The sequence below is a fragment of the Vanellus vanellus genome (genome assembly GCF_965231255.1).
Source record: "Vanellus vanellus genome assembly, chromosome: 25".
In the NCBI taxonomy this organism is placed as follows: Eukaryota; Metazoa; Chordata; class Aves; order Charadriiformes; family Charadriidae; genus Vanellus; species Vanellus vanellus.
Genome location: NC_138930.1, coordinates 1,309,918 through 1,322,290, shown reverse-complemented (window position 1 = coordinate 1,322,290; position 12,373 = coordinate 1,309,918). Strand labels below are relative to the sequence as shown.

Genomic DNA, 12,373 nt, shown 5'->3' with positions numbered 1-12,373 from the left:
CACCCCCACACGGCACCGTCTGTTCCGAGCATCCCACCGGGGCCAGGGCTGCCATCACCGAACATCATCACCGACCCCGCAGAGAGCGGCACAGCCCATCCCCCCCCACCCCACCCCACAACCCGCTCGCGGGGCTGGGGACAGTGCGGGGACCTGGGGGGCTCTGCAGAGGGACCCCCCGGGGAAGAACACCCACCCCAGGGGGGGTCAGGCGTTCCCCTCGCTCCCACCCAGCCAGACCCGTCCTCCCTGCACCCCCGTCCCCCAGGAAGGCTCCAGACCCCACGGCCTCATCAACAACACACATTCATTTATTCTCCCCCGCCACCCCAACCCCCGCCGCGGTGCCTCCGGGCTCCCCCGGCCGCAGGAGGGCAGATTCGGGGCAAAACCAGACAGAAACGGGTCAGGGGCGGGATGGGTGCGCGGTGGCACTCAGCAGTACCCAGATGGGAGCCAGGGCTCGGCGCGGCAGATGCTGCTCTGCCCTCCCGGCAGAACCGCGGCAGAGATCCCCGGGGACCCTCCCTCGCAGCGCGGCAGCGCCGAGCGGCGGCAGCATCTGCCGGGGGTGCGGGGAGAGCCGCAGCCCGGCGTTTCACCCCAGGTCTCTTGTCCTCCTCGGCCGCCCTAGAAGATGCTCACCTTCTTGCTGCAGATCAGCTGGGGCTCGTGGATGGCTTGCCACATGGCCGCCGTCTCGTAGGGCATGAAGCGGTGCACCAGCAGCAGCTCCCGGTAGTAGCAGGGATCGAAGGGGTCGGTGTTGGCCGGCGCCCCCACACCCATGGTCCGGATGCCGGCGTGGGAAGCGGGCAGCAGCCCGGCCTTCTTCAAGCACATGCCCAGGTAGACGTCGTCAATGGGGAAGAGCTTGACGTCATGCGATTCCCGGGCGATGACGCGGGCGGTGAAGCCGGACATGAGCATCCCGCCGCCGCCGCAGTAGGGCGGGTAGTAGTCGGCGTCCATGAGCTGCGTGGGCACGAAGTACTTGCTCTGCTGGATGCGGACGGGGCGGTTATTGATGAAGAGCTGCCCCACCATGAGATGCTGCTCCTCGGGGCCCTGGGTGCCCATGGCGAAGCGGATGACGTTGTCTGTGTTGACGAAGACGTCGTCGTCCCCGTTGAAGATGAAGCGGGCGCCGGGGCAGCGCTCCTCCAGCCAGCTGTGGAAGAGCACCTGCTTCAGCGTCAGGTTGAAGAAGGTGTCCTTGAAGTCCCACTGCAGGATGTCCCCGTGCTCCTGCTGCTCCACCTGCAGCAGCCGGTTGAACTTCTTGGCATCCCAGGCGCGGGGGGTCACCCCCACGAGGAAGACCAGGCGGATTAAGGCTCCTTCGAAGGTCCTCTCCTGCCCCCAGGTCTTGCGGATCACCTCCCGCCGCTCGTAGTTCCCCGGCGATGACTTGATGGCCAAGAGGAGGAAGACGTTGGAGGACTCCTTGGGGCCCCCGCACTTGTCGGGGGTGCTGAGCAGCACCGGGAAGGACCGGCAGTGCTGGTACAACATGAAGTCCTGCACATGGCCGGGCAGTTTGGCAAAGCCTTTGACGTTGTGCATCGAGGTGTTGGCCACGCACGGGGCCGGGGTGGGTGGGGGGAGCCTGGGGGCTGCCCGGGGACTCGGGGGGGTGCTGCGCTTGGGGGTCACGGTCAGCCACAGCCGATCATCGTGGTAAAGCAGGTAGCAAAGCCCCAGGAACCCCACGGCAACCAGACCCCAGAGCTCCAGCCTGTACCACCGCAGGGACGTGCTCTGCAAGAGATGGGAAGCGGGATTCGGCACCGGCCATCCCCGCAGCCCTCCCCCCGGGCGTCCGCACCGGGAGAGATGCCGGGGGCAAAGGCACAGCATCCTTCCCCGCGGAGCTGGACCGGGGGGCTGCCGGCGCGGCGAGACCTCCCCGTGCCCGATGGTCACACCGTGCCAAAGATAACCAGGAAGCTGTTGGCTGCCAGGCAGGGAGGGCGCAGGCTGGGCAGGGCACCCGCGGGTGCAGGGCAGAGTCTGAGTCCTCCAACTGCACCAGGAAACGTGTGACAGACCCAAAGAGAGCAATAAACCCCCGAGTTCCGGGATGGGGCTGTTCTCCTTCAGGGAAACAAACGCAGGGAGCAGCACCGAAACCTGGGGATGGTCGGCACGGGCGCACAGCCCCCCGCCGGGACCCGCTGGCATGGGGCAGGGGGGGACCCGAGGAGCTAAAGGCATCTCGAGGCGTAGGGAGGAGGTGGTGGGGTGGTCCGGGGTGCAGGGAGCACACCCGGGTTTGCCACCATCACCCTTCACCTTCAAAAGACAAAGCGCCGGGACAGGGGTGAGTGTCCCCCCACACACACACCGGGCAGCACACGGGGACCTCGGCACGAGCCCCGTCACCTCTCGGCCGCCGGCATGGTTTGGCCACCAGCATGGCGCAGAGCCCGGCCAGCCGGCGACGGATCCGGCTAACTCTTCCCCAAGGTGGCAACCCCATCCCGGTGCCCGGGAGCACGGGCTCGGACCCCGCTGTAGCGCAAAGAGCCGTGAGACCCCCCCCCCCACCCCCCTTTCCAACCCGACACCCCCCCACCCCCCCCAGTACCTTGTCGCAGGGCCAGCTCAGGGCCATCCTCACCACCGCAACCCTCTCCCCGCGTGCCGGGAGCGCTGTGGCCCCGGTGGCACAAGGAATCTCCTTCTGCGGGGATCCTCCCTCCGCCTGCCAGATGTCGTGATGCCGCCCTTTGCCCGTCCGCCCGCCGAAGGTGGGGCGGCAGCACCCACGGGTGCAAAGCAAAGGGCTGGGCCGAGCGCCGCCGCTTCCCTGCCTCAGTTTCCCCCAACCCCGCAACGCCGGAGCATCCTCCCTACGCCCCCCCCCTCCCCCGGGAGAGCAGCGGCGCATCCAGCAGAACCCCGTTTCCAAGGAAGGGAGTCCGGAGGTCCCCCCCTCGGGGACGGGCGGGTGCGGAAGGAGGCAGGCGGGAGCCGGCGGGGGGGGGGGAGGGTGTTATTAGAAAATAAAGCGTTTAATAAAAGAGCAGCTCCTGCTCCCTTCACAGAACGGGGGGGGCGGAGGGGACGGGGGGCAGAGGGGACCGACCGCCGGGCAGCAGGAGACGACACGGTGACAGCCACGGAGCGGGGGGCCGGAGGGAGAGGAGGAGGAGGAGGAGGAGGAGGACGAAGAGGGGGCGCTCCCACCTCCCCAACCATCCTCCATCCAGTGTTTCAAGTTCACACAACCAAGGGGGAAGCCCCGGGGGGCTCGGAGGGTCCGGCGGGAGGCGGCTCAGGACCCCGCCAGGTAGATCCCTGCGGAGGAAAGGCAGTGAGGAGGGGCTGCGAGGATGGGGGGGGTGGGGGGGGGTACATGCCCGGTGCGAGGACGGTCATCACTGAGGGGCCAGGGCTCGATGCCAGTCCCAAACTGGGCTACCAGTACCCTCCCCGGGCTGGGCATCATCATGGGGCATCACCCAGTGAGGGGGGAACGGAGCTTGGGGTGGCAGGGAGGGGACCCCGTGCACCCCCAGGGCCATGGGGAGCAGAGAAGGGACTCCGTGCACCCCGGGACCGGGATGTCACGCACCCCAGTGCCATAGGGAGGAGGGAGGGGACCCGGTGCACCCCCGGGAGCAGCCAAGGGACCCTGTCCACCCTGGGAAAGCAATGCCGTGCACCCCAGGGAAGGGAACCCCTGCGCCCCGCAGAGCGGGGAAGGGACCCCGTGCACCCCAAGGAAGGGACCTCGTCCACCCCGAGGCCACAGGGGATGGGGAGAGGACCCCGCAAACCCCCCCCCCCACCCCCCCCAGGGCCGTGGGGAAGGGAACCCCGCACCCCCAGGCTCCCGCCAGCCCTACCTGTAGCAAACCTCTTCTTGACCAGCGACATGCGGTACCCGGCGCTCGCCAGCTCCACCTCCACTCCCGACAGCGTGCTGCCCTCGCTGCTGAACTGGGCTGCCACGGGGCTGGGCTTGCTGGGCCCGCAGAGGGGCTCCCAGCTGGCCGAGAGCCGGCCACAGCCTGCCGGGGTGGGGGGGGGGGGAAACAACAGAGGGTGGGGGGTCTGCAGGGGCCAGGGCCGGACCCCGCTCCCCTGCCCCCCAGCCTCCGAGTGGGGCGAGCCTCACCTCCCTGCCCCGGCACAGCGGGGATGTCCAGCAGCCTCCAGAGCAGCCTCTTCTCCTCCAGGTTCCTGCCGGGATAACGGGTACGTCCCCAAACCCCCAGACCCCCAAACCCTTCCCCCCCGACCTCCGCTGCACCCCCCCCGCCCCTCTGCTCCCACCTCCCTGCCTTCCTCACCCCATCAGCACCCCCCATTTCCCCACCCGGGGTCCCCATTTCCCAGCCCAGGGGTCCCCATTGCCCCACCCTGGGGGGGGTGGTTTGGGACCCCCTGGTCCTGCGCATGTCGTGTCCCCCCCCCCCCCCCCCCCGGCCCCTTACCAGCTGGCTGTGGGCTGCAGCCGCAGGTTTGCGACGGGCTCGTCCACGGGCAGCAGGACGTGGACGTTGGCGAGGGGCACGGGCAGCGCCAGGGCGCCGGCGTTGTAACCGTACTCGACGCTGACCCGCGTGGCGCCCGGCGCGCAGTCCCAGCGCACGCACAGCCGCAGCGGCGCCGAGCCGGGACCCAGCCGCGAGAACTGGTGTGTGGGGGGGGGTTGAAGTCAGGATGGGGGGTTGAAGTCAGGATGGGGGGTTCAGGGGGGCACCGAGACCCTCCCGCCCCCAGGAGTGGGGTTGGGGTCCTGGGGGGGTCCCGGCTCTTCCCCCCCACCGCCACCGGGGCTCACCTGGTACTTGAGCAGAGCCACGTTGTAGTAGGAGGCGGCCGGACTCTGCTCCGCTTGCTTCTGCAGGTGCCCCGTCAGCGCTGCCATGTTCAGCCAGAAGTCCTTGGTGCTGGGGTCGCTCTGGGACGGGTCGCTGCGGGGACGGGGTCGGAGTGGCGAGGCTGCCGGGGCACCCCGGGAATCCCGGCACCCCGATACCCAGCTCCCTGTCGCTGCACCCACCGGTGCCCGAGGATGCCCAGACCCCCGGGGAACCCCAGGAACCCCCTGTACCCCGATACTCAGCTCCCCATCGCTGCACCCACCACCTCCCAGAGTACCTGTGCCCCCCTGGCATCCCCTGTACCCCACTATCAGCTCCCCATCACTGCACCCCACCACTTCCCAGGGTGCCTGTGCGCCCCCCGTACCCCAATATCATCTCCCCATCACTGCACCCACCATCTCCCAGAGTACCTGTGCCCCCCTGGCATCCCCTGTACCCCACTATCAGCTCCCCATCACCGCACCCCACCACTTCCCAGGGTGCCTGTGCCCCCCCTCATACCCCTGTACCCCGATACTCAGCTCCCCATCACTGCATCCACCACCTCCAGAGTGCCTGTGCCCCCTTGTACCCAAATATCATCTCCCCATCACTACACCCACCATCTCCCAGGGTATCTGTGCCCCCCGGCATCCCCTGTACCCCACTATCAGCTCCCCATCACCGCACCCCACCACTTCCCAGGGTGCCTGTGCCCCCCCTCACACCTCCTGTACCCCAATACTCAGCTCCCCATCACTGCACCCACTACCTCCAGAGTGCCCGTGCCCCCCTCACATCTCTGATACCCCAATATTGGCTCCCCATTACTGCACCCACCACTTCCCAGGGTGCCTGTGCCCCCCCTCACACCCCTGTACCCCGATACTCAGCTCCCCATCACTGCATCCACCACCTCCCAGGGTCCCTACATCCCCCCCGGCACCCCGTGTACCCCCATACCAGCTCCCCACCACTGCATCCCCTGCTGCCCAGGCATCCCCACGCCGCCGGTGCCGTGGTGCCGCCGTGTTCCCGCACCTGTAGAGCAGCTCAGCGTTGGGCAGGAACTGCTCGATGGCTCCGGCGTTGAGCAGGCGGAAGCTGAGCACGGGGGGGGCCATGCTGCCGCTGAAGATGCGGACGATGCCGGCGGGGAAGGACATGGTGAGCTCCCCCGTCACCTTCACCAGGCAGCTGCCGGGGACAAGCCGGGGGTCAGCGGGTGCCCCAGGCAGGACACAGCGGCTGGAGGTTGGGGGAGCCCTGAACCCCCCCCGCGGGACCCCCATACCTGTCGGCATCGTGCCCCTTGAAGTACGCGTGCACGTACTCGGTGAAGGCGGTGGCCACCGGGAGCGCGTCCTGCGAGCCCAGCACCACGGGGCTGGGACCCCGCGACAGCCCTGGGGAGGCAAAATGGGGTCACAGCCCGGATGGGACCCCCACCCCACGACCCTCCCCACCCCAAAACCCCCCTCGGGACCCACCGAGCGCCGGCTGGGAGACAGCGAAGAAGCCCCGCTCGCCCAGGCTGGCGGGTGCTGAGTGCGAGGGGCCGCAGCTCCAGGAGGGCGAGGGGCTCAGCGAGCGCGACTGCAAGGCAAGACGGCGGCGGGAGGCGGAGGGAGGGGGGGTCTGGCCCCCACCGTGGGGGTCCCGCAGCCCAGCCCCGCTCCCCCCACCCCAGCCACGCACCAGGTCGGTGTTGCTGCCCACCGCCAGACCGGCCGCCGGCCTCTTCGTGCGGGAACGGCGCGGGGGGGCCACGAGCGGGACCTCCCGGGGGGCCGCGCTGGGGCGGGCGGGGAGAGCATCTTGGGGAGGGGGGAACAAATGGGGGGGGTGGGGGGGGGGTGAGGAGACAGACCTGCCATGGCAGGGGTGGCTCCAGCGGGGTCTCACCAGTGCCACGAGCTCGGCAGGTCTCAGCCCCATTCTCGGCTGAGCCCTGGGGCTGGATGAGACCCTGCGCCCAGTTTGGGGGGGGGGGCAGAGTTAAGGGTAATGGGGGGCAAATCCTGCACCCCTGCCACTCACCCGGCTCCGGCTGCGGCAGGGGAGTCGCCGGCGTGCCGCCCTCGGTCAGCCTCGTCCCCGACCCTTGGCAGGTCCACGGAGAGGGGCTGGAGGACTCCCCCCCGCTGGGGGGGGCCGGGGAGGAGGAGGAGGAGGAGGCCGAGTTGGAGGAAGGACAGGGCAGCGGGGGCTGCTCCCCACCGGGGCTGCGGGGTCTGACCCACGGCAGGGGCTCCCCGAAAGGGTCGGGCGAGGGGGCTTCGCGGGGCGGGGGGCCGCTGGGGCAGCGGCTGCGTCCCCGGGGCGCCGTCCCCACATCCTCCCAGAGCCCCTCGACCCCGGGGCCGCTGAAGACGGCGAAGCCGGGGGGCTCGGGGAGGCGGCCGGCGGGGCTGCGGGGCCGCGGCACCCAGGCGCCGGGGTCCCGGGTGGCGGGGGGTGGCGGCGGTGGCGGCGGGGGGTCCGTTGGGGCACCCCGCTTGGGGAGGGGGCTCTGCGGTGTCCCCGGCTGCGGGGTCCAGGGTCTGGAGTCTGGGGAGGGTCCAGGCGCGGGGTGCGAGGGCGAGTCCAAACCCGAGTCCTCCACGTTCTCCGGGGAGGAGGAGGAGAAGGGGGAGGAGGAGGAGGTGAGGACGTAGGCTCGGGGGGCTGCGGGGAGACCCCCCCCCGTGTCAGAGCACTGCAGTGAGGGGGGGGGGGGGGGGGGAGCCCACGGTGCACCAGACACGAGGGTCCCCCATTGTGCTCTCTCCCTCCCCGACCCCCCGAATCCTCACCCGGGAAATCCTCTGCTTCAAAAGCCGACTCCAGCGGGGGCCCGAAGAGAGCGGCGGGGGGCACCGCGTCCGGAGGGGCTTTGCCGGGGCCGCTGCGCCGGGGACAGAGAGGGCGGCTCAGTGTCCCCCCCACCAGGGACAGAGAGGGCGGCTCAGTGTCGTCGTCCCCCCCGGGACCCCCCCATGGCGGGGGCTCGGGGGTGACAGTGTGTGGGGTGCACCGCCCCACGGCACCCCCCTCCCCCCCTGCCCCGTACCTGTTCACCTGCGCCGCCGGACACCCCCTCCCTGCACCGTCACCTGCGGGCGAGGGGACGCAGCGGGGGTTGCAGAGCCACTACACCCCACAACCTCAGGACCCCCCCCCGCACCCCCAGGACCCCCCCTGCACAGTCTCACCTGCTGCCAGCGTCCCCTCGGGGTCCGCATCGCTGGAGGCTGGGGTCAGAGACGCCACGTGCCCTGCGGAGGGACAGGGACAGGCAGCGTTAGGGGACACAGAGCCCTGGGGACACTCGAGCCGCGCCGAGCCCCCGCGGTGGCACTTACGGGACGACTGTCGCTTGACGGTGCCCTGCAAGAGAACGGGGACAGGGGGTCAGTCAGCCCCAACACGGTCCCTGGGGACCCTGCAGCTCCCCCCCACCCCCCTCCTCGAGGCTCACCCCGATGCTGGGGGGCAGGATGAGGTTTCCCACGGTGGCCTTGAGCTGCTCCATGGTGGCTTCAGCGCTGCCATCCGCCTCCCGGGGCTGCACCGGCTTGATGTGGACGTAAAACTTGCGGGGCTCGTCCTCGTCGTAGTCGGAGTCGCTGGAGGGGCAGACGTGGTTCTCCGCCTCGGCTGAGCCCCCGTCAAGGCAACACCCAATGCTCGGACCCCCCCGGACACCCCAAAGACCACCTACCCCCCCCCTCCCAGCACAAGGATACTGTGGGCGATGTCGGGGCGCACGGTGAAGCCATCCTCATCCACCTCCGGGCAGCCCTGCGAGGAGATGCTCGGAGAGGAGCTCGCTCCCCAGTTCCCCCAGTATGGGAACAAACCCCAACCCCAAGGCTGGCACTGGGATACTCACCACCTCGGCATCCGGGGATTCCCTGGGGAACGACAGGGTCAGCGTTAGACCCTAAAGCGGGGATGGGATGCGGCACGCAGGGATGTGGGGGTGCAGAACATGGAGACGCGGGGACGCATGGACACGGGGACGCATGGACACGGGGACGCATGGACACGGGGACAGGGGGATGGCAGGACGCAGGGATGCGGAACACAGGAACACAGGGATGCAGGGACACGGGGACACGTGGATATGGGGCATGGGGATGTGGGGACGCAGGGATACAGGGAGGGGGGTCTTACACAGCATCACGATCCCTCTCCTTCCGGCTCAATCCGGGGATACGGAAAGCTTTACTACGGCTCCTCTTGGGTCCTGGGGAGGTGGGGGGGGGGGGAAGTGCACAGAGTGGTGAGCAGCCCCCCCACCCCCCACCCCCAAAATCCCCCGCCTGGGGCTGCTGGATGCAGACGTACTTGCCTTCCTGCGCTGGCGCCAGCCGGTACTCCTCGAAATCCAACGCTCCTGCCACCGAGAGCGGGATGAGCCCAGCGCCGCGGCTCCATCCTCGCACGAGGGTGGCGCTCCCCCTCCTCGCACGAGGGCAGAGCCCTCGTGCGAGGAGGGGGAGCGCCACCCTCGTGCAAATTGGGGGGGGGGGGGGGATGCTGCCCCACAACCTCACCTGGTCGCTCCCGCCCCGTGCCTTTGCTCTCGGCGAACCTCCGCAGCAGCATCTCGGTGCCGATGTTCTCCACGTTTTGCTTGAATTCCTCGTGCACCTGGAAAATAAAATCAAAAAAATAAAAAAAAAACACAAATAAAAAACAAAAAAAAAGAGGGGGATGTCATACTCAGAGTAAAGGGAGAGAGGGGCGGACACAGTTCGGGGTTGTCCCCCATCCGGTCACCCCCTCCCTGGGGACTCACCTGCCCGATCTGGACGTGGGTGTCCTCCACGGAGTGCGAGTAGGAGCCGATGAGACCCTTCATGTGGCGCAGGTGGGCTTCTTCCACCTCCTGGAAGCGCTGCGGGGGGGCAGAGGGGAGGGTTTAGCCAGGGTGGCGTGTCCCCAAGGTTTGGTGTGTGGACAGGGAGGGGGGCTCAGGCAGGGTGGCATGTCCCCAAGGAGCTCAGCAAAGGTGGCATGTCCCCAAGGAGTGGGGCTCAGCCAGGGTGGCATGTCCCCAGGGAGCTCAGCCAAGGCGGCATGTCCCCAAGGAGTGGGGCTCAGCCAAGGCGGCATGTCCCCAGGGAGCTCAGCCAAGGCGGCATGTCCCCAGGGAGCTCAGCCAAGGCGGCATGTCCCCAAGGAGTGGGGCTCAGCCAAGGCGGCATGTCCCCAAGGAGTGGGGCTCAGCCAAGGCGGCATGTCCCCAAGGAGTGGGGCTCAGCCAAGGCGGCATGTCCCCAGGGGTCATCATCCCCAGGAAACGGAGCTCATCCAAGGTGGCACATCCATAGAGAACGTGGCTCAGCCAGGGTGGCACGTCCCCACGGGTTGACGTCCCCATGGAGGGGTACCTCAGCCAGGCCGGCACGTCCCCAGGGACCAGCCTGCCCTGTGCCACCACTGCACCGCGCAGCCAGCACCGGGAGCCGGCGCAGAGCCCGCGCGAGCCCCGCTCCCGCCCGCGGCCATGCTCACCGCGGCCGAGTCCATCATCCTCTGCTCGAAGTCGGCCCGGGCGGCGTTGTACTTCTCCACCGCCCGCCGCAGCGCCTCGCCCGCCTTCTTGGACTTGAGCTCTGCCTGCGGGACCAAGCGCTGGGCGTGAGCCGGGGACGACGGGGACCATCGCGGGGGGCCAAGGACCATCGCGGGGGGCCACGTGGGGTCTCACCTTGTCGATCTCCTTCTGGCTGGTGCCCTCCTTGCGGAGCCGCTCGTACTCCTGGCACTTGCTGTGGTAGCTCTCCTTGGACTTGGGCAGCAGTTGGGCCACCCCGTGCAGCAGCTGGACGGCCTCCAGCGTCCCCGACACCTCCTCCTTGGACTTGGGGTGGGGGCATGGATGGACACGGATGACAGAAGAAGGGTGGGCAAAGGGGGGTCGGGGGTGGGGGGAGGTCGGGGTAGGGGGGACGGCGGTACCTTCTTGTGCACCCGGCCCTGCTCCTCGCCGTAGCGCGAGATCTCCTTGATGAGGTCGTGCAGCTTCTTCATCAGCTCCAGGTGGCACAGGGCCAGCTTGTCCGAGGAGATGCGGAAAACCTCCCAGAGCGGCGCGAAGGTCCTGAGGAAGACGAGGAGGGGGGCAGAGCAGAGGCGAGGATGAGCAGGATCCCCACCCCCACCCCCCCCCTCGTGGCCCTGGACCCCCCCCAGCCCCCTCCTTACCCCAGCTGGGTACCGTTTGTGGCCATCTTAGACAGCTTCACCATGGCCTTGGCGTAGTTCTCCTCGATGGCAGCCCTGGGGATGGCGGGGGGGGGGGTGATGGGGATGGAGCCCGGTGGTGCCAGGGACCCCTCCCGGCCATCCCGTGTGTGTGTGTGTGTGTGTGTGCGTGTGTGTGTCCTCCCGGTACCTCTCGCGGACGAAGTCAGCCAGTTCCTTGGTGGAGATCTGCCCGTGCTTCATGTTGTGGTAGAGCACGTCGAAGCCGTGGTTCTTCTCGCCCTGGCACGAGGACCACCCTCAGCCCCCCAAAACCACCCAGTGCCCCACGGCGTGGGCACCCAGAGACCTCCCCCCCCCCCCCCCCAACCACCCCCCCAGGGACAATGCCACCACCGGGAGCACCCGCTGGCGTGGCAGGAAGCACCATTTGGGGTGGAAACGCCCCAAAACAGAGCATGGCAGCCCAGACCCCCCCCAAACCCCGGGTGCAAAGGGGGATGTGGAGCCCCCCACCCCTGCTGGCCGGAGCCGGGGCGGGGGGGGGACACCCATGTTCCCCGGGGCGAGCGGGGCAGGAAGGGGTGGGCTGAGCCCTGACACCGGGTGCTATTTTGGGTGCTGCCCGCTCCCCCCCCCACCCCCAGCAGGCAGAAGGGGGGGCTCCCCCCACCCACCCACCCCCGGTGCAGCGGCCCCACCTGGGGAAACTGAGGCAGGGGAAGGGGAAGATGCCGGCAGCTGCCAGACGAACCAGGAAGCACCGGCGGCGTCCCGCGCCCCCGCGGCGCTGCCAACTTCCCCCTCCCCCCCCCCCCCCGCCCCCCGCAGCACCGGGACGGGGGTCCCCACGGGGACGATATCACAGTCGGGAGACCCCCACCCATCGCTCCCCCCTTCCCTCAGCAATTCATTTGCACCGTTAATGGAAGCGCCGGGCCTTGCAAAATTACCGGTAGCCATGAATTCCACCCCACCCCACCCCCCCCCAGCACCGGGGCTGCCCCCCCTACCCCCCCGCAGTGAGCCCCAGAGGGTGGGGGGCACCCATGGGTGGGGGGGTCCAGCCTTACCCAGAAGTGCTCGGTGAAGTAGGACATCTTGGAGGAGTTGGGGGGGGAGGGGGGGGGGACGGCGGCGTTGGGACCCCCAGCTCAGCTCCCGGTGCCCTGGGGACACACCTGACCCTTACCGAAGGAGGGGGGGGGACACGCTCGGCAGGACCCCCCCCAGCACCGCACCTGCACCCACTGCCATTTATCAGTTTTGCCGGGAAAGCGCAGCCCCGTGGCCATGGAAACCGCAGCCCCCCCCATAACCCCCCCCACCAGCACCACCGCGGCCCCCTCCCCACG

General features: G+C 69.3%; 2 protein-coding genes across 2 annotated transcripts; both read right to left on the bottom strand.

Annotated features, from left to right (window-relative positions):
* Positions 1 to 630: 630 nt before the first annotated feature.
* Positions 631 to 2,617, bottom strand: B3GNT3 (UDP-GlcNAc:betaGal beta-1,3-N-acetylglucosaminyltransferase 3; the record flags this gene model as incomplete). Its single annotated transcript, XM_082495343.1, has 2 exons — positions 631 to 1,761; positions 2,591 to 2,617. The coding sequence occupies 2 exons, from the start codon at positions 2,615 to 2,617 to the stop codon at positions 631 to 633; spliced, it is 1,158 nt and encodes a 385-aa protein (XP_082351469.1).
* Positions 2,618 to 3,178: 561 nt separating this feature from the next.
* FCHO1 (FCH and mu domain containing endocytic adaptor 1) lies at positions 3,179 to 12,118 on the bottom strand (the record flags this gene model as incomplete). The annotated part of the gene is made up of 27 exons (XM_082495342.1): positions 3,179 to 3,303; positions 3,855 to 4,019; positions 4,127 to 4,191; positions 4,446 to 4,645; positions 4,796 to 4,928; positions 5,862 to 6,017; positions 6,115 to 6,226; positions 6,311 to 6,416; positions 6,519 to 6,637; positions 6,861 to 7,487; positions 7,616 to 7,707; positions 7,873 to 7,915; positions 8,015 to 8,077; positions 8,165 to 8,189; positions 8,281 to 8,459; positions 8,549 to 8,603; positions 8,695 to 8,716; positions 8,979 to 9,051; positions 9,112 to 9,201; positions 9,362 to 9,458; positions 9,607 to 9,705; positions 10,326 to 10,430; positions 10,522 to 10,674; positions 10,773 to 10,914; positions 11,019 to 11,093; positions 11,209 to 11,300; positions 12,092 to 12,118. The coding sequence occupies 27 exons, from the start codon at positions 12,116 to 12,118 to the stop codon at positions 3,281 to 3,283; spliced, it is 3,138 nt and encodes a 1,045-aa protein (XP_082351468.1). The 3' UTR covers positions 3,179 to 3,280.
* Between the last annotated feature and the right edge of the window lie 255 nt (positions 12,119 to 12,373).